This window comes from Symphodus melops (assembly GCF_947650265.1).
Source record: "Symphodus melops genome assembly, chromosome: 13".
Classification (NCBI taxonomy): Eukaryota; Metazoa; Chordata; class Actinopteri; order Labriformes; family Labridae; genus Symphodus; species Symphodus melops.
Genome location: NC_136703.1, coordinates 25,137,594 through 25,159,872, shown reverse-complemented (window position 1 = coordinate 25,159,872; position 22,279 = coordinate 25,137,594). Strand labels below are relative to the sequence as shown.

The window sequence follows — 22,279 nt, the reverse complement described above, 5'->3', positions numbered from 1 at the left end:
GAGTGAAAGGAAGAAGATGAGGAAAAAGGAGAATGTTGTTTAGATTCGATTGAAAAGGAAAGGGCAGAGGAGATTAGCGCTAAAAAAAAGGCAAGAAAACAAGTCGTAAAGCCAAAAGCAATAACAGGAGAGAAGGGGAAAGTAAGTTATTATCTGCAGAGAATAAAGGTCGGGAAAAGGAAAATCATAAGGAGAGGGAGGGTGACCAAGAGAAGTGGAATTACAGAAAGGGATGTTGCTGTATGATGACAGGAAAAACAAACAAAGACAAACAATGGAAAAAGTGAATGAACTAATAAGTTCTCACCTTAACCGTTAGTCAACTCTGGTGCACTTTGTCCAAAGTTTGTTTGGTTTGGTGTGAATGCTCCAAAGAACTCCGGTGGGAACCAAAAAACCGAACCGAAAATGGGAGAATTGCCAAGAGCACCAGAGTTCAGATCGCTTCCTAACCAAACAAGGGAAGTGAACCAAACAGCAGTGCATTGTGGGTCGAATTTGACCATCAGTAAACAATGTTGCATAGCATCAGGAAAAACAAAATGGAAAAAGGAAATTTTGCAAAAGGAGGATAAAAGTAAAACAGAAGAGCAGAGGAGGACGAGACGAGACGTAAAATAAACCAACCGCAGGGAAATCTAATGTCTGGAGAAGGGGTCAGGACAAAAAAAATATCTAGGAATTGAAGGAAATGGATGGAACAAGGTGTTAAAAAAATGCAGCCAATCCAAGCTGGAGGAAAAAGGAAATATAAGTGGTAGGCAAAATGCAATCGAGGGGAAAGAAGTGATAAATGAGAGGGACCGAAGCAGAGGTAGAAAATCATCGACTGTGAAATGGAAACCAGAATAGGACACAGATTCCTGGTAAAAAAAAAAAAAAAAAAAAGGAAGGAAGGAAAAGAAAGTTGTGTGAGGAGCAGAATCAAAAGAAAAAATGTCATGTTAAACTAAAAGAAGTTAAAAATTTGTAGCGGAAAGTCACAAATGCCACAAATTAAACTTGTCGACCTTCAACAGGCGATACTGTGAAAAATCTACCTCGACAGTGTTTTTGAACATTTCTGTACGTGGCTAACCTGAGTGAATACAGACCCACAACATGTGAAATAAATCCATCCAGTCCTTTGTTTGTGGTCTACAGAAATCTAACTACACACAGACAAAATGCTCCATTTCAAATTTGCTCTCCTTGTGATGTCACAGTGGGATTCTGGTAAAAAAATAAATAAAAAAAATCTCCTCCCCTCCACTTGTATCTCCATCCATGGACTCTGACCAAAGCCTAGAGCAAAAAAAATGTGCACAGGTCCGCCATTTTTATTCTCATTATAGATGTCTATGGGGAAAACTCAGGGGGCGGGGCTTATTGCATTTAAAGATACACACACAACAAAACGAAACGTTCTGAGATAGCTGGTTTCTACAGGGTCTCAAACATCCTCTGCTGCTTGATTCATGTTATTATTGGACCAAAGCTCAGAAACACAGATGTTTCATTGAGAGCGCAGGCTGGCCCGTTTGAAAAGGTGGAGCATATGTCCTCTTTAAACCTTGAAATCTCAAGGGCTAATCAGGGCTAATTCTTGAAATAATATCACTGCGTTTGAGAAATGTCTCGACCCTGCATCGCAAAGAGACAGAGGCAAGTAAGTCATCCACTGACATTTCAAAAGGTGAGATACTTTGAAAAAGCCGTTGAGTGATTGCTGCTAACGCTGTCGTGTGATGGCACCTTGACCTTTTTTTTTGCACAGAGGCTTTAATGGGGCAGCAATAAATTCAGCGTGAGATCTCCACCTATCAGACGGCAGCTTCTCATAGAGAGGAGAGCTCAGCTATATAACGGCCCTTATCACAATACTGAAAAGTGCATGTGTTCAATGTGAACAAGTGTGTGTGTGTGTGTGTGTGTGTTCTAATGAAAGTGCAGTCTAAGTTCTGCGAAATTCTTCTCTTTTTAGGGTATTTTTGGGCTTATTTTTAACGATTTCCAATAAGTCTCCTCAAAACACGCGTGTGAAGTGTCTTGTTGCAAACAAAGGCGTTCCTGCCTTTGAGCGTCGCTGTATAGAGGCTGTAGTTATAGTTGTAAAGGTCTTATTGAAGTGGTGTACATCAGCGGACAAACACGCTGTTAACCTGTCTCTGAGTAGAAAGAAACTAAATCCTTGATAATAAATCAGCGCTCCCAAGGTTAGCTGTCAGAAATGTTCCACACTGTCTGAAAAATAGAGGATGAAGACGATGAAACGAAGGCTGAAATGAGAAGATAATCTACAGACAGGGTAGCTGTCCCACACATCACACACACACACACAGCATAGCTGCTGGATGGGGGAAAAGATGAGACTGTGACTTTGCTTTATTTTCTAGTTTTAACATCTTGACATGTTGTGGCAGACGGTGCTACAGTATATGGACATCACAGCGAGGGCTGAGGATCTGTTTGTCCAATAGAAACAGGTCGACGCTGCCTCATGGCTCACACAAATATAAAAACAGTAACATTGAAGGCCAACGTAGAAGGCTGCTGTTAGGGCTATTTATGCAAGCGGCCGGTCTCAGCCTTACAAATAGGATTAGATATTTGGGGGGAGCTCGACGTAGAATCGCTTCTCCTTCACATTGAATGGAGCAAGTTGAAAGGGTTCAAGCATCATGTCTCCCTTTGAGGGTTTTCAAGGCCCGCCGAACTGGAAGGAGACCCAGAGTTCGCTAGGAGGGTTAGCTATCCTGCCTTGCGTGATGGAGGAACCGGCAAATGTTTCTGGGGAGAGAGGCGTCTGGGTTGACTTGCTTCACCTGGCAAATGTGACGACTTGGAATAAGCAGAAGAAAATAGATGGATGGAAGGGTTTTCAGCTGAGCAGATGTGCAGCAGAGAGATGAGTCTGTAAATCACTGAGCAAAGTTTGAAATGCAGGCTGCGAGGGGAATCAACTTTCTCGTAAATACAGAGCACAAATGTCTCCTCTTAATCGGCTCTTTACTGCTGGGTCAACCTGACATTTTTATTAAAGCGTTATTAGTGTGAAAGTGCAATGAATAAATCGCGAGACAGAATTATCTTTGAATTTATTCAGTCGAAGGTCAGACAAAAGCAACAGAACACAAACTGCTCATCCTAACAGTGTTGCTTAAATTCTGTCAGAAGTAACAGCCAACAGATTCTTTTCCATTTGGGTTCACCTCTAAAAGATGACATGACCATGAGTTGTATAGTACGTACCTAACAGACATACATCCCAGTCTAGCAAACAAGGTATGGTTGTCTCCTATTCTATATAAGTATAGATCTGCTACTATTAGACGTTTTACCCACATATGGTTACCGCTACACAAACCTACAAAAAGAATAACTCTGATCAGGTAGACAGAATAAAATAGAACATTCACAAAGTTGCCAAAATGAACAATCAGGTAAATACATTTCTAGTGTGCTTGAAAATTGATTCATAAATATTTGAAACATGACCGCGACCCATTTTAGGCTTACATTCTTTATGTGTCATTATGTGGCGACACCCATCCAAGATGGCCTGCTCCAATGACCCGCAGCAGCCTGGGCAGCATCTCCGTGTATCTCTGTGTGTGTCCTCTGATCTTCCATGATGGTGGGATTATCTCCCCACAGGGATCAATACTCAGATTATTTTTTTCTGTGGTTTAAAGCCTTACTCTTCGACGCGCTGTGAAGGGACACAGAGCTCTTTTACGGCATTTTCTTTTTATCAACACATAAACTTCACAGCCCCATCAAGCAGGTTATTACTATCCTTTCACACCGACGTTTACTGTGTTTTTGATCAATGGCCGAAGCGTGGAGGTAATGGGGCTTCCATTTTTACTGGGTACAACCAGAGATCGTAAATCGTGTGCACTCTGAGCCGGGAGAGATGCGTCAGATAAAAGCATCCACCAAATGGAATAATAGATCAACTCTTGCTTTCAACAGCTCCTGCACCTATTGGTTTGATCTGCCTTTAGCCTGGTTATTTATGTATTTATGGTGTGCGAGCGAGCTTGTAGGCGCATCCTGTATTTAATTTGAAACTGAAACAGAGCATTGATGTGTCTTTTTGCTGCCAAGACCAAGACCAAGACCACGACACACAGATATGAAAAGTCACCTGTGACTTTGGAGGAGAAAGAAAAGACAAATGCCACTTGTTATACTTGGCTGAATTAAAAAGATAAAGGCACTAAAGGAAGCAAAGTGGTGTCCTTTTCTCAGCTAGACCCCCCAAAAATGCCAATCAGTCCGCTTTCTAAATAAATAAATAAACACGACATTTCCAACAGTACAAAAGTCTCTCCTGAAATGTCATCGATTATTGTTTTGAACCATTTGTTCTTTCTTTCATTAATGAATTGTATTCAAAAGTCTTCATGGGGAATTATCTGTTATTATTCTCCTGTCTTTGGGCCCGAAGCGTGCTGCTGGTTTACCATGCTGACTTAGCAAGAAAGTACAAAACTGCTGCCGTAGGCGGTTCAATACTTTGCACCACTTTAGTTTGAAATGCGAGGGTTTCAGGAAGTTCAAAAACAGCTGTGTGTGAAATATGGTAATCCAACTTTTTACAGAAATGTCTCAAGCCATAAAACAGTGCATTAAATTGCGTTTCGGAATGACTTTATCTCAGAAAGCAAAGTCCGCCATTTCTCAGTCTGAAGTAGTGCAACTTGAAGGTTAATAGAATCTTCTAAGACTCCCTGATAGCATCTGATGCCTGCTGTGTGAGAGTACAGAGTTTGCCTGCAGCCCCACTTTCATTGAATCTTAAAGAACACCTGGAGATAATAAATAAAAGGCAGAGGGAAGACAGATCAATAAATAAAATCTAGTTATCCAACCCAGAATTGTATTAGGCCAAGGCACAGATGAGCGACTGAAAGAAGTGTGTACGGTTGTAAAAAAAAAAAAGTGGTTGTAGCCGTTTAGCCGACTGGCTGCCAAGTCTACGAAGTCGTCATGAGATCTTTAACAGTTTCAGCTAATTCATTTTTTTATTAAAGAGATAAAGACAACTTAATTTGTATTTCTAATCTAATTTGTATTTCTTCTTCTCCTCCACCAGGTGTTGAATGCATTGTTGTTTTGCCTGAACCTAGGAGTCACTGGGATCCTGTCTTTGGCACCTGCGTCTTTCTCTTCTCGTTTCTCATCCCTGTGGCAATCATCAGCATCTGCTACAGCCTCATGGTGAAGCGCCTGCGCAGCGTTCGCATCTTGTCTGGCTCCAAGGAAAAAGATCGCAACCTGCGGCGCATCACGAGGATGGTCCTGGTTGTGGTGGCAGCCTTCGTCGTCTGTTGGACCCCCATACAGATCATGGTCCTTGCTCAGTCGCTGGGCTTCAACCTGAGCAGCTTGTTCACGCTTGTCCTGATGCACTTTTGCATCGCGCTGGGCTACGTCAACAGCAGCTTGAATCCTGTGCTCTATGCCTTCCTCGACGAGAACTTCAAGCGCTGCTTCCGCGAGTTCTGCCACCCGTCGCCATTCCGCCTCGACACCCAGCAGTCGGGCAGGATGAGGAGCATTGCCAGGGAAGTGGCGGCGGCTTACAGTTGCAAGACTGGAGACGGTGGGGGGCACGGGGGAGGGACGCCCAATCCAGCATGACTAGGCGTGGAGCTCCCCTTGGTTGGGGTAGACCCCAGTCAGAGGAGAGAGACACAGGGGACAGGGAACTCCAACACAGAATTGACTCAGATTACAGCTCTCTAGCGGCACGAGCCCCCCCACCCTCCAACTAGAAGACTGGCCTGGGGTGGGGGGGAGGGAGATGAGGAGGATGGGGATGAAAGGAAAAGAATTTAGAATAGTCCCAGAAGTCCTACGCAGTGGTGGCATTGGTGGATTTTGGTCGGAGATGGTGCCAAATGTCAAAGTATCGTTGACGACTAGATCGTGTATTTTGAAAGGAAAGGCAGAAATGTATTTGGAATGAGACTAAAAACCTGAGCGAAGGACTTCTAAGGATTCAAGTGGATATGAATACAAAGACGTTGGCAACATTATTTGACATTTATTGCAGCCCCAAAAACAACAGCCTAAGACTCTGTATTTGCCAACTGAGCCTGTTTCCCAGCTGCTGCATGAAAGATGCCTCACATTATACGTGGTCATGATACAGCAGGAGTTTAGGTCTCACATTTGGAAAGAGCATAGAGTTGGCACAGGGTTCATAGATGAGGCTGCAGATACCAAAATCTTTGCAAACTGTTTAAGTAAAGAAAAAAAGAACAACTTTGGAAGCAGGGGTCGGAGTGATCTCGCAGTGAAGAACAAGGACTGATGACTTGCCAAGGACAAGGAGAACTTTCTGGAAATGTGAAAATGAAGAACACGCTTTGTCAAGTGTATCCATTCTTTATCAGCTGATGTTTCAGACTGATAACATTTGTGTCACAAGCGAAGAAAAAACGCAGGACAAGCGCCCTGCCTGATCAGTCAGGTTTTTTAAACATCATGGGTCTGTAGGGGGATCTTGCTGCAGAGTCTTTATCGGGACATCATAGACAGGAAGTGGGATGTAATCTGTGTGATCTGTGTACAATAGTAATCATAGGGTAAAGAACGACGTGCAACATACAAACTATTTGACAATAGTTATGAAATTGTGTCTATGAGCCCAGAGTGGTTCACATGAATGTTATTTTTTAGATGTGTCCTGAAAGAAATAAGCCTGAGAAATCTAGTCGTAAAACGTATTTCTTAAAGCTTTTGTGATTTTTGAAAACTTTCTATCATCACTGTTGGGTGTTAGAAATGTAGGGGTGGGGGAGGGGGAAACTGATGAGAATGTAACCTGGGAAAAAAAAAAAAAACATCGGAAAGACAAGTCTCGCAGGAATGTTCATCTTTTTCCCCTCTTTGCTTTTGTTTCAAAATTAGACACTCATGACATAAACTGCTGCAGCTGGGTCTAATGCAATTGTCAAATGGCGTTTTTCCAAGGGTTGATATCTTATCTAATAAGTAGACATGGCCATGGAAATTTACCCATTAGTTGGTTGGTTACCACCTATAAGCCTCCCATCTGGCTTCTTGGCGTTTATTGTCCTGATGTTATTGAAGCCAGATGTGGCCATATCTGATTAACTCTTTCTTTGTACTTGAGTTGACAGGTCGCCCTTCGCAATTACAGAAGACAATGACCTGAAGTGTTTCCGGTTGTGTTTGTATTTTACTCTCCGTGGGACCATGGACTATACAATGAACACCATGTTGTATTGTGTAAGGAAACCCAGTGAATGAAGCCATTTCGTCATTGTTGAAGTGTTTACTGAGGTGATAAATAATGCTTTCTTTTGCAAACAAAAGAGTCGCCCCCTTATGGCCATAAGAAGACATGCAGTTTTAAGACACGAATGCATTGACTCCCATATTAAAACCAACGGGTTATGTCTACTTCCTGGTATTACAGTCTGTTAGGAACCCGTAATACTTTGGCAGGAGGGTCTTGGATTAGTTTGCCAAATCACAGAATATTTTAAACATGACGTATTTGTTTTTCATGAACTGATTCCTGTTCAGATATTTAAAAACTTTCCTTATCGTTAGAAACTTTCAGACCAGAAGTGATGGACAAATCATCTGTGATTACATTACTGAACTTGATTGATTGATGAGGATATTGATGAAAAGTCAATCCTAGAAAATCCATTCATGCATTGCACATTACACCTTAGAGCTTGCCTTCATGCTTGGAGACTACGCTTCAAACACAATGTGCCATGGAAATATTGGAGTGCAGATAAAAGCTAATTGGGCATGGCTTTAGGAAATGTGCTCACACATGTTTTGTAAATGACACCTCTTGGTCTGCTGATTTTTCCCAGGTCTGTAGCTGCTGTCAGGGTTCGAGCAATCAGAGGTGAAACTGATCAGGTTCTGGGATGATGTTGGGTTTGGTGGTTAGCTCTGGGTCTTAGATATTTTTGTGGTCAGGGCTTTTACATTGGGTGGGGTCGGGTGGGGATGTTGAGTCATTTTGACTACCAGCACCACAGTGGTAAAGCAGGAGGGAAGGGTCACAGTGGTCTGACCCCCTCTTCAAGGGACAAAGGGGCTCGCTCTCTCTCTCTCTCTTCTTAGTGTCTTCAAGTGGAAATCAACCCTGAAACAGAAAACACGTCATTTCATTATTAATTTCTGGACACTGATAACCACTGCAAACATCACGAGAGCAGAAATGATGGATTAATGCAAAAAAGCTTCAGAAGCTTTAACGGATTGGGTTTTCTCAATGTTTGGGTCTAACTGTAGGACGGTGGTGACGTTTAAGTTAAGAGATCTTTTAATTTGAATGTCACATTTGATAATCGTGTAGTGAATCGTGAAGTTGATGGTTAAACTGACCAGGCTTTGAGAATGAATGGTGGATTCTGTTTTAGGGCTGCTGTTTTCTTTCATGTCGTTTGTGTCTCGTCCTGAAGGTATGATCAGTTCAATTGGTTATGATGTCTTTTTTTTATGTTTACGGCATTTGGATTTAGCATTTGACTCCATTCGCTGTCATGAAGTATTGTGTATGTATCCAGTTCTTAATTTTGTTGAAGTTATATGAGAACAAATTAATGTCTGTGCTCTATTTACTCTTAGCAGCACGTGTGAATCTTTAGTGTTTATCTTACGTTTGTCATCTTTCGTTTGAGAGGAAATATTTTATGAACTTACATTGCCTTAAATATAAAGTAAAGTCTGTTACTGAAGCTCGCTCTCTGGCTGGATACGATGTGTTCTAGTTCTCAATGGTGCTTTGCTGTTAGTTTAAAATAATAAAGACCTGTATTCATAAAGCCTCTGAGGACAGGACTCATTTTAAAATAAGGGCTTGTTAGCGCTTAAGGGAAGGGGAAATCAATCTTCCTTCATTTCCCTTAAAGTTTGTTGACTAAAACTTGAGGCTATCACCTTGATTCTTCACTCTGTCTATGAGTAACCCACACCTGAATACATATATGGCTGTAATCATGAATTTACAAAAGTTTTAAATGATGTAGCATGATTTATTGCTGGAAAACGTAAAAATTAGGGCTAAAAAAGTACTAACTTTTTTTTTTTTCATCGCAATTAAACAAATGTTTGAATTTCCATTATTTTTGTTTTAAAACGTTTTTAGGCTTTTATTTTGTAATTTTGAACTGGCCGAAGCTAAAGGTACTGTACGTCCTCTTTGGATTTAATCTGCTTTTATTTTAAAATAAAGTGAGGACCTTATGGTAGACTGAAAGTTACAACCTTAACGTAACCACAGAAATAGAAACTTCTAGTAATCACAGTCAGGATAAAAAATCACTCAGTGTTTGGTAAAAAAAAAAAAAAGAAATGCCTGAGGTGGATGTCATGTTTGACTCGACAACGGCAAAGCACCGGTCAGTTCAATTAAAAAAAAAAAAAGATTTGTCCCCTGTGGGCAATTCAAACTAGAGTCAACTAGTGTGCGTGCCTCATTTACATATTGCCGTACCTCTCGCACCTTGATGATGAGCTCTGTCTGTTCTGGGAAGTTTTATGAATTCAGGTCCCTTTTTTTTGTACAACATAGCAGACTGTGTGTAGGAAAACGTGGCCGGAGCATCGAGGACACTGGCTTCGATGTGTTTCACCTTTTATGAAGACGTGCGATAATGCAGCTGTGAGGCTCTTTGTGCTTAACTGTCACTGTTAATAACTGAAGACTCAACGATATTTTGAATTACTGTTTGATGTTTTTTGTAGCAAAAACTACATAAAAGGACTCCAAGAGGACAAAACATCTGTTGAACAAGGCAGAATGGGCCTAAGTATACTGTCTGTTAGCTCTGTAGAACATTCTGTTTAAATATTACTCTTATGTAAAGGTATAAAAAACATGATTCATTTACTGTCTGACCTCTTTCTCTCTTGTTATTCTTGATGTAAAATAAAAAAGTTTCTTGCTAACGTTATGTATTGTCACCTACACGCAATCCAACGCCAGGAAGCTCCTTTCATTCGTTTACATTTTACAGACCACATGAATGTCCGATGAAAAACCTGTTGAGATTCCAAATGTAAGAAGAAAAAGTATATAATTTTGATGTTGTTGTAATGACTATTGTTGCTATCAAAAGAGAAAAACAGTGTTGCATACTGTAAGTGTTTTTTTAAACTGTGCGGGAGACTGTCCAGTATGTCTCTATGTAATACTTGTGGACTGCATTTAGCTCACTGCCTGAGTCATGAAATCAAACAGATCTCACTAAACAGTACTCATGAAAACAAAACGATCTCACCTAATCAAACAGTACCCTTATAAACAAACAGACACACATTTAAACTGTTGTCAGTAAGACCAACAGTTCTTACTAAATCAAACGGTTCACATGAAGTCCAACAGTTCTTATAAAGTCCAACAGTTCTTATAAAGTCCAACAGTTCTTATAAAAGTCCAACAGTTCTTACAAAGTCCAACAGTTCTTATAAAAGTCCAACAGTTCTTATAAAAGTCCAACAGTTCTTATAAAGTCCAACAGTTCTTATAAAGTCCAACAGTTCTTATAAAAGTCCAACAGTTCTTATAAAAGTCCAACAGTTCTTATAAAGTCCAACAGTTCTTATAAAAGTCCAACAGTTCTTATAAAGTCCAACAGTTCTTACAAAGTCCAACAGTTCTTACAAAGTCCAACAGTTCTTATAAAAGTCCAACAGTTCTTACAAAGTCCAACAGTTCTTATAAAAGTCCAACAGTTCTTACAAAGTCCAACAGTTCCTATAAAGTCCAACAGTTCTTACAAAGTCCAACAGTTCTTATAAAGTCCAACAGTTCTTACAAAGTCCAACAGTTCTTATAAAGTCCAACAGTTCTTACAAAGTCCAACAGTTCCTATAAAGTCCAACAGTTCTTACAAAGTCCAACAGTTCTTATAAAGTCCAACAGTTCTTACAAAGTCCAACAGTTCTTATGAAGTCCAACAGTTCTTACAAAGTCCAACAGTTCTTATGAAGTCCAACAGTTCTTACAAAGTCCAACAGTTCTTATGAAGTCCAACAGTTCGTACAAAGTCCAACAGTTCTTATAAAGTCCAACAGTTCTTACAAAGTCCAATAGTTCTTATAGAAGTCCAACAGTTCTTATAGAAGTCCAACAGTTCTTATAGAAGTCCAACAGTTCTTATAGAAGTCCAACAGTTCTTATAGAGGTCCAACAGTTCTTATAGAAGTCCAACAGTTCTTATAAAGTCCAACAGTTCTTATAAAGTCCAACAGTTCTTATAAAGTCCAACAGTTCTTATAGAAGTCCAACAGTTCTTATAGAAGTCCAACAGTTCTTATAGAGGTCCAACAGTTCTTATAGAAGTCCAACAGTTCTTATAGAAGTCCAACAGTTCTTATAGAAGTCCAACAGTTTTTATAAAGTCTAACAGTTCTCCCGAATTCAAACAGCTCTAAAGAAATCACACGGTTCTCACGAAATCCAACAGTCCCCATGAAATCCAACAGTTCTTACGATATCAGTTCATGGAAACAGTTCTTAGGGTTCTAAATAGGTAAGAATTTGGACCACACATCTTTTCCCCATTTTCTTTTGTGATTCTCAAACCAATCTGTGGAGAAATTACCCATTAAAAAAGTATCTCACCTTGATGGTCGGGAATGGGTTACATTATCCGCCTAATGCTAAATTGAACCTATAATTGTGTCAGTTTCAATATGAATTGTGATGTACTATCTCTTACAGTAAATATTTGTCGCAGGTTTGAACACTGGTTGTGATTGGTTGTGGTCAGAGAACTGTTTGTATCACATGACTCCGGCTGTGGCTACATAAACATACTTGTAGTTGTCCTGCAGATTGCAGGCTGAACTACCATGCTCGCTGGCTTGTTGTCAATGTATAGAGATTTTTTGCTGAAGCTTGAATTTTAAATTGTATATTTTTCTCTGCTTATGAAATGAACAAATAAACGATGGCCATGTATGAGTCACTGTTTTATTTTCTTGACTCTTTGTCTTGAAAAGACCAACTTTCACTCGTATATTTTCTTAATATATTGGCGGTTGGTTTTTGTGTAGTTATAAATTGTACCGACAGTAAGCTTTCAGTCACACATCAAAGGCATTCACAATGGATGTGCTGCTAATTGGACGAGGAGGTGGAATCAATGCAGCCTGTTTATCATCATAGAAACATGTTGGACATCAATCTTAGTCGGAGAACCTGCATCATCCCTTTGAGATTCACAATAGTCTTTGTATAAACTGTCAACGTGCTGTGATTTATTATCAGTAGTTTGCAGCTTACCCCACACTGCACAAGATGAACCATGGGAGTATTGTCTCTAAGGATCTTCTTTTGTACTCCTTCAAATGTTGGTTCAATATTTTCCAATGCAGTGACAAACGTGCACCTTATTAATTTGCATGTATTCCAATAATATTAGCTTTATTTAAAAACGCATGTTTACAGTGCAAAGGAAAGAGCTCAGGACAATAACACATTAAGTATCTACAGTCAGGCCAAAGAGAGAGTACAGACTAACATCAATGCAAATAACAGGAACAAGAAAGATGCAACAGGCATCATAAAAGGCAGTTCAAGTTATGAAGTAATACAATTAAAGAAAATGAAATCCAAGAGAGAAGGTTAGTAAGCTTTATGGAGATGTCCTTCAGGGTTAAAATCACAGTCAACGTTGTAACTTACTTATTAAAATGTGTCCAGAGCTGAAATAGGAACTCACCCATGGTCAGACACAGTCACTATTAAAATGTTTTTTACCTTCACCAACACATTTGCTGCTGCACTGTGTACCTACAGTAAGGATACATGTGTAACAGAAGGTGTTTTACATTTGCCATTGTGAGAAACATATCTGTGAATCTGGGGCTTCATATACAGTAATCCCTGGTGGGAAGACATTCCTCCCTGGAAGCAGCTCTTCCCATGTCAGATTAGTAACCTTTTAATTCGTTGAGTTAAATGTCCATTTTCTCCGTTAAAAGTCGGCTGCTGAAGTACATCTATTTACAAAACAGCACCACAGGTCTGTTGTGACACATCACATACATTTCACCTGGAGGACACATTGTGCACAATAATCAATCGAAAGGCTTTTCCTTTTTTTACACTTGTATAAACAACTGTTTGACCTTTTTAACTAGTTTCTCAGAGTTCCTGGTAATGTGTTCGAAATTACTTGTGAGAGGAAAAAGCAATTTCCCATTGAAGCCCTTTCAGCACTGAAGGTCGCCTGACACAGACTGTAATGACTGTAAACATCGGTGTGGCGTTGGATACTTAAGTGGCTCATGTTGGTTGTTATGGACACAGTTTTTTTTTTTCTTTAACCTGAGCTAGCCGAGTGGGCAGCAACACATATCATAGAAAACATAAAAAATAATTAGTATGTGAGGCTACAGTCTAGGAACCACATTGGCAATCATTTGCTTTTATTGATCCATGAAACACAAACAACACAGAGCAGGTTGTCATAGCCTTCTGTCTAATCTCGTACATTGTTGTTTCTTTGATGAATGCTGCTATGTAAGTTGAGAGGAACAGGAGAAGAAGTGAACATTTATGTTGTTTATTTTATATAGCTTTAGTTAATTAATACTCAATACAAGTTTGAGTCTGGTTTACTCCAGGGGAAGTGAAATCGATTATTCCTGGAGTTAAGGTGGCGCTGATGACAGTTTCTTCACTGATTGGCCGAAGACATCAGGTAAGAACGGTTTAAAAGTTGTGTGCAATTAGCAGACTGGTTGGTGTTTGTCATTTTGAGTAGGAGGATTTTTTTTTTTATCAGCTTCGGTGTTCAATAATAACCTGAATGAACTTTTGTTGTTTTCATTGCTGGCAGGAATAAACATTATTTTCCTCTGAGACATCTGCGACCCGATGGTCCATCGTTCTTTCAGGAGTTTGGGTCAGGTGTTGGAAAATGACACCAATCCAGAAAAGCAAAATCATGCAGTTCGTCAAGTGTCCACTTGAGGCTGCCTCCAAGGGCCCAAGGAAAGTCTAAAGTCTTCGGAGTATTAGTTTGTCCAATCCATGCACAACATGCGTCCCTCTCTGCGTGTTTAGAGCCAAGAGCAAGAACTTCAGCAGGATGCAGAAGAGAAGGCTTATCTAAGTGTTCAGTTCTATTCAGTTCAAGTTAGATCTAGATAATCGATTGATTTCATCAGATTCATTGATCAATAGAATTGAATGTCATGGTTTATAATTATTCCATCCCGGGGTTATTTGCTAGCCTGTTTTTTGGGGTTGGGTTCAGGGATGTTTGATAAATGCTTTTGATTCATTTTTAAAGGAATGTATGAAGGAAGCAAATTGGCCTATTCCTTTATTTGCCTGTGCTGGTCATTCAGATAATGAGAGAAAATTATATTCTTTGTTCATCCAGTGAGTGGATGTTCAGTTTTACACCCTATTGAACATGCTGTGTACACACACACACACACACACACACACACACACACACACACACAGGCTGAAACACACACACACTTGAACCAGACCAAGTCCCTGCAGACCGAGCTATTCCCAAGGACAAGAACAATACTTTTGTGTATCTGTTCACTTGGCGTCTGTTGCCTGTGTTTAATAAGTTATTGTCCTCTCAAGAAAAACAGCATCAGCCTTTTCAGAAGGCCCCAAAACAACAAAGGTGCAGAAGTGGCAAAGCCTCGTAGCAGAGATAAATGATTCCCTCCCACAATCTGACCAGTACGCTTTTTATTCAAAAAGTTCACGGTCGTATCAACGCCTTTTTTAAGAAGTATTCCCAGCAACTATTTTCACTTCAACTGTCTCTTTTCTCTCTTTTGTCCTTTATGTCTTACTGCACCAGGTCGTCACTACTCGGTGGTGTTCATGTAAATTAACTCAGATGATAAATGAACAAAAATAGAAAGTGAGGACAAGGACATGTCCTCGCCTTTATCCATCAGCCTCCTCATGTTTATCTTTTTTCCAGCCTCCTCTCCTTCCATTTGGTCACAAGACACGTGTGTGCTCCGTCCTTTTAAGACCTCTCCACGAGAAACACGCACTTCACAATGCTCCATTACTTTCACCTGCTCCCCCAACCTGCTTTTAAGGCTTTTATTTCCCTGTCTTGTTTTTTGTAGTACACCTTACTTTCCTGTAATCTGTCGCTTGAAGCTTTAATCCAAATGGTCTGATTCAGTTTGTACTTGTGTGTTTTCTAATCCCTCCAAAGTTGGAACAAACGGATACGGACTTTTCATAGTTTAGCTTTTGGAAAGGAAGCTTTTCATGGTTGTTTTTTTCTGTGTCCTGTCCAACGAAACAAAAAAGAGCTGATCGATTAGAGCAAATGGATTTATTTTCTTCAGCTTGTTGTGCTTTTATTGGAGATATAGGACAGTGGATAGAGTCGGACATCAAAGAGAGACATGCACGAGCACTAACCACTGCACCACCAGCACCCACAGTGTGGTTTTAACGCATCCCACCTGTCGGCAAACTTCCAGGCTGGGAATTTATTCACACTTACTTCCAAACCAGGCGTCAGCCTTTCAAACATACGCCTGCTTACAAATGGAGAGGAGCTACTTTTATTGTTCTGTTTGTGGTGAAGTGTACTTCCATAATAGCTCTGTTTTGGTTTCTGGAATAAAAGTTCATTGTGTTAACCAGCTTTATTCTAACATTGCATATTTAATGCAGGTACCTTGGTTGGCTGTTTTCTGCAGATAAGCTCTTGTAGTGATGATGACTTTCAACAATGTAGGAAATGAGACCAACAAAAAGAAGCAAACAAGAAAACAAGTCCCATTCAGTCCCTAATACATCTGTATTAGAGTACAGTGAGAGGCACACTCTTCAGAACACTTAAACCCTCACACAGTATGAAGCTCCCATTACCACACACACTCTGTCTCACACACACACACACTGTGACGATTCCCTCCTGAAGGCCAATGTGACCATAACATTCAGAAAGGGCTCTCGTCTTTCTGCTGATATGACGGACGCAGAAAAATATCCACATTAACATTTAGACCTTTCAATTCGAGGAGAGGTCGCGACCTCTCAGATCAATCTGCCGCTGATGAACGTGAAGGAAAGATGCCAGATTGATTTTGTGGTGATTTGTATGCCGACTGTCGTGTCATCAGCATATTTGCCGACAGGTCCGACTGACCTTTGACCTTCATCAGGTTGCAAGTCAATAAGTTAAAAAAAAAATCAATATTAATTGTTGGCTGTGTATTTTTTTTTTTCAGTAAACTTTTCTGTTGTGCAAATTGAAAAACTCAGTTTTGCCGGGTAATGATTTTTTTTTCTTTATGGATTTTTTCTTGCATAGCGCTTTTCTTGTCTACCTCCTCCCTCACATTCACACACTGATGCTGCTGCGTAACATGACCATCAGAACTAACTAATCCCCTTCAAACACATCCACACACCGCTGACAAAGCAGCAGGGTTAAGTGTCTTGCCCAAGGACACGTCGGACATGTTGCTGCAAGAGCCAAATTTGCAGAGATTGACCCTTAAAAATGTAATCCCCCCCAAAACCTGAAGTGTTGCAGAGAGAACTTGGTGGGTGAGCGTGCAGTTTGCAGGCTGTTCTCACACTCAGAGGTTCATCTGTTTAATCCTCTCTGATGCTTTTTAGCAGCGTTCTCATCGTGCTCTCTTTCTGTCAGCGCAGCAGGAGGTCTTTCCTCACATGCAGTGTGACAGAACTGGACATGTTTTCCTGTTCTTTATATTAACAACAGGACGGTCGAATAAAGATCGAGTCAATAATTCACTTTAATTATCCCGCAGCGTTATCTCGGTAATCATTATGTGTTCTATCTGAAAGTAACGAAGGCCAGACGATGATCTTTGTCTCTCCTGTGCAATGAGAACAAATATTGGGACCGGGTCGGCGTCCTCGTTCATGCACGGCGTGCTCCGTGGCTATAGAAATAATGATAGACTGACGTTTCATTTGTCAGAGGCAGCTTTGTTCGGCAGCAGCAGGCACGTGTTGCAGAACAGGTTTTAAAATGTGCAAACACTCGGGGTGCAGACTGATCGAGGATGCATCGCACATCACAGAAAAAAAAGATGAGCATATTTATTGAACTAAACCACTGATTTACTGATTGACTGTGTCAGATAAATACATATATATAAACATATGTTTGCTTTTATCATCCGTATGTGCGTGTTGGCTTCAGTTTGTGCAAACAAAAGAGGACGTCCATTTAATTCTTCCTACATAACAAGCAGCTCTGTTTGAGAAGGACGATGGGAACGCCATTGACGATGACGCCATGAGGCTATTACAGCAACACAATTACAATGAAATCATTTCCAGTCAGTCATTTATCCGACGCCACACACACACACACACACACACACACACACACACACACACACACACACAGACACACACACACACACACTTTCTAATCTAAAGAGAAATCATTAACAATCATTTACATGGATGCCGACACTGCATCTGTAGACACAAACACTTAATTTGAATGCATCGCAGTCACACTAATTCGACCTCATATAGATTACTGACTAATTAGTAACCATGCAATTAGCATGCCTACATGTAGAAGCAGCCATGACTAATAAACTATATTTAGAGGCAGAGGGGAGAAGAAAAATGATTAATGATGAAAGCCCGGAGCAGAGGACGGACAGATGTGTGGGTCACGTCACCACCGAGCAGCAGCCTCCAGTGTTGAAAAGGAAGCAGAAATCCTGCAGTTTATCAAGTGTCCACTAGAGGCTGGCTGCAGAAGACACGTTCACACCACATATCTGAAAAAAGCCTGTTTTTACAGCAAACCAGCCAACGGCATTTTGGCGGGAATGGTTTCTGTCACCACGGAGAAAATGTGAGGCAGTGACAGTGAGGTTGTCGTGTTTGCAAGAAAACAAAAAGTTAACAAGTGCAAATCGGAATATTTGGCTGAATGCATCACGACTTTTGTGGTTGTGTTTTTTTAAAGATCGGCGTCCATTCTTTGCGGACATGAGCAAAGAGGATGTGGACACAAGACACCACCCTATAGGAGGGAATGTTATATTCTTTGCAAAGAGCGCCGGTGACGTCAACAATTCTGACAAATAGAAAGATTTTCAAAGACGCTGGCCGCCTGCTGCACTGCTTATTGAAAACGCTGCTGACACAGGTTGTAATTCTTCACTGGATGTGAACGAGTGTTTGAGATTATTGAGTGATTTACTGAAGCATCAGAAGTCTTCCTAAATCGTTTCTATGTTTTTCGATGAGATCTTTTCTGGCCAACTCAAATGTTGGAGGATATAAGCCGACACTGTCGGTTCTCCTCACCTAACGCGTGTCAAACAATGACCTTTTCATTTTCCTCTCCACAGTGGGAGGAAAGCTACAGGCGGGAAAGACCGCTGACCTTTTTTAAGACCACGTTTCTGTTAACTGGTCATTAAAGGCTGCCTGTGTGTGAGGGGAAAGACATTGATGGGATTTCACTGCCAAGAAAAACCCAAGATGACGTCTCACAAGTGCACGAGCAGATTGTTCTGTGCTCTACGTCCGGACAAAGACTCTTACAGGCTGCGAGTAAAACATGAAATGAGTTAAACAGAAATACAGCGTCTTACCTGGATACTGCCTGCACACTGTTAAAGGCCCCCTTAATTCATACCTCCCCCCTTTGCAGCTTGTGCAAAGTGCAAAAGTTTAATTCTTAAGCAAACTTTTCATTGTTGTTGATTGTAAGTTGTCTTTGAAGGAGAAGATGAAACTTGAAAAAAGGTCAGCTGATAAATAGGACATAAGAATACTTAAAAGGGCCGGAGATATCCAGATCATCAAAAACCGACACGACCAGGCTCTGAATCTTGTCGAGACGAAGTCAGGTTACACAAAGCAGGAAGAATCAAATGGTCAGAGGAGCCGGCCTTCGCAGGAGCAGCTGGGTGGAGAGTGTGTAACGTGTAACACCTCCTCCTCCTCACTGGCCTTTGATCGAAGCTGCTCAAACTGCCAGCTGCTCGGTGGCCGACGGTGGCCGGCTGTGTTTGGACCCCGGGCGGTGGGCACGAAGTGTTCAATGTGTGAATGTGAGGGAGGATGACGCTGAAAGAAGAGCGTGTCCTCAGTTGGCACTGTGTAGCCTGTGGATACATTAAACTGTGCCAACATGAGGCTACAAGCAGGACTCATGTTGGGAACCAAAAAAAAAAGACTATATCTCTGATTCTTTCAGGTAAACGGTCTAAAGACAAATCAAATGAAAATGTACGAACACATTAAAGGCGAAGAGAAAAAGCTTGTGCACGCATTAAAAGAGGAGAGAGGGTTTGATTCTTCATCCCGAGTCGTACCGACTGAACGAGAAACATGTCAAATCGATCCAGTCAAGGACTCTGGGCATGCTCTACCAGAACATCCATAATGTTCTTTAACAGATAAGATACCTGTTTCGTATGCAGCCCATCCTTCCCCCGTTAAGTTCACAAAAGACAGATCTCCATTAGTGAGGCTGAGGTATCGTGCAACCTGAACGTTTGTGCAGCAGACGACCTGATTGTGTGATTGCGTTTTCTCTTTGCTGTTTGAGCGCTGGGAGTTTGCCCACTGGCTCCCTTCAGTGAATCTTAAAACAGCGCGGGATGATAAATAAAGCGGAGGGAGGACAGATCAATAAATAAAGTCTGCTGGAACTGGGAATCGTATCAGGCCGAGACCGGCGCTGAGGCAGGTGAGTGCAGGCGGCGCTCTCATGAATAAAACATGGCGACAGCGGCGCTGCACAGCGCAGTGATCGCTCCTCTCAGGAGAGCCGAGGAGCAGAAAATGACAGATGGCTGTATTGTGCGAATTCTATTAAGAAGTTTTCCTTCCTACTTTTCCTTCCCCTCGACGACGCTGGTCCCTCTCATTCTTTAATTGATTTCGTCCTTCGGCGTAGCAGTTGGTCCGTCGCCATGACAGAGCTGTGACAATCATCTCGCAGAGATGTGAAGGTTGAGTCCAAACGTCATCAGGTTACAGAATAGTGAAGATGATATATTGAGTAAAGACCTTGGAAAAACGTTCCTTAATCCCATCAGATTATTAACGCTTCTTCAGAGTCGAAGAATGTGTTTTTCAGTTCGTCCATCAGAGATTGAAGCCATTGGCGGTCTTGAATCAAACCTGTGAACAAATGCACAACATTTGTACTTCTTGAGTTCATTTAGCAGACACTGTAGGAGCCTTGTTTTTGTATTTGTGTGGTTCCGACACTGGCCACTGGGTGGAGTCTTGACTTGAGTTGTGCTTAAAGCCAAGGCTCCAGGTCATTGGATTCAGGTGTGTTTGGAAGCATATCGTTTTTTGACCGTGTCGGCGTGTCGGGTTGATTGGATGCAACAGTTTATACTTATGATGTGTTGGATAGACTAAGATGTTTCTGTGCATTATTGAACCCTGATCATGAACTACAATAAACAGATTGAAGACAGATTAGACATTTGTTTGTTTCAACGCCAGGAGCACGCGTCCGGAAATAGTTCCACATCTCACATCTCAGTGGTGACTGCTTTGGACAATATAGGGTTTGTGTCAAATGAGTCACCACAGACACGTTGGTCCGAAGTGATTCCCATCAAAGAACACGTTCAACACAAGCGAGGATCTCTTCCAGTACAGTCAGACTACATGCTACAGTGACATGATAGCTGATCTCCTGGAGGCTGTATGACCGGGCCATCGAAGCGTCTCGAAACCTTAAATGTTTGCTGGTCATCAGTCATGACGGTGAGGATCAGGGCAGACTCTGCATCTGTTTGATCTGTGGTCGCAAAGAGGGAGTGGCTGGAATGAGAAAGCGCTCGCTTTAGAGATATGATGGTTTTAAAGATCTTCACTCTGATAAGGTCAGACGAGACGACTCATCCAGGAGGCATTTTTCATCCCAATGATAGTTAAGCGTTGAGTTAGCTGACTGAAATGATTCGACTCGGAGGTTTGGGAACAGTAAGCACCAACATATTTGTCACCCTGATTAAAAGGTTATCCCACAAGCTTCATGACATTTAGCTTTCAGCAGACTGGAATCGTTGTGTATTGTATATTTTTCTTCCGGGGTTTTAATGGCCCTTTTGTGCTCGATGGCTGGGTGGTATTCATAATGGATTCCATCAGGAGAAAATCAATGAACAGTGGAGAAGAAGTAGAAGGGTAGTCGATAAATGAAGGGATGTTTTGTCGAAGGGGGGGCAGGAGGTGCTGGGTCGTGTGAAACAGCTGTCCACACTTTTGTAGATGTTCACACTACACCAGTGTACAGTAATGTTTATTTAACCAGGATGGTCCCATTGAGATTTAAAAAAAATGTTTTTCCAGGGACCAGACAGGAAGTTACAGACAAAAACAAAACAAAGGGAGGACGAAAGCGATCTCCTCCGAAGTCACTGTCAGGTTAAAAAAATCATGCAAGAGCTTCTGCTACAAAATCAGCAGGAATAAGGATCCAACGAGTCCCGGTTCTGAAGGAACATGGCCGCTTAATAATTATGATGGTCATAATCAGACGGTGCCTTCGCTTGAAAGAAAGAAATAGACAGTTTTTCAAATGTTGAGTTTTGTAAATGATCTTGATTACATTTTGTTTTTTAATTAGAGGAAGTTGTTGTCATGTGTTTACCTCCGAGAATAGTTCCTCATGGCGCCCCCTCCAAAGAAATGCTGAATATTAAAATTGTTTACAAGCACACACACATTCAAACACACACACACACACATTCAAACACACACACACATTCAAACACACACACACACACATTCAAACACACACACACATTCAAACACACACACACACACATTCAAACACACACACACATTCAAACACACACACACACACATTCAAACACACACACACATTCGGCGCCTGCCTTCAGCTTACATGGTATGAGTCTTGTTTACGCCTTGGGGCAGACACGGTGGTCAGCAGCGTGTTCATTCATTGCGCTGGAGGCCGAACAACAAACAGAGCTGCTCTGCAGCGGGGAGCGGCTTCATTTCACTCAGCTGATTCTTTTTCTTTTGTAATCTTACAGAACCCGACGCCTGCAGTGGCGTTTGAACGAAGCGTGTGATGTTGAAATAAGCACACGACGCAAAGATCTCCTCAGTCCAACAAACTTTGGAGCTACGAGGCTCCTGAGGATAGCCCGACTCCACTTCCTGCTCACCACAGTGACCACGCCCCCTTTTGGGTGACAACAAACGTAGCTCCATTGTCTCCATTAAAAACAGTAAATATCTCCAAGACAGAGAAGGAAA

The 22,279-nt window shown here is 41.4% G+C and overlaps 1 protein-coding gene across 1 annotated transcript in view; it reads left to right on the top strand.

Moving 5' to 3' along the window:
* Positions 1 to 9,280, top strand: part of oprl1 (opiate receptor-like 1) — a 61,138-nt gene extending 51,858 nt beyond the window's left edge. The window contains 2 exon segments of the mRNA XM_079359798.1: positions 5,084 to 5,595; positions 5,597 to 9,280. Coding sequence (XP_079215924.1) covers positions 5,084 to 5,595; positions 5,597 to 5,635 — 551 coding nt within the window. The 3' untranslated portion in view covers positions 5,636 to 9,280.
* Positions 9,281 to 22,279: the final 12,999 nt, after the last annotated feature.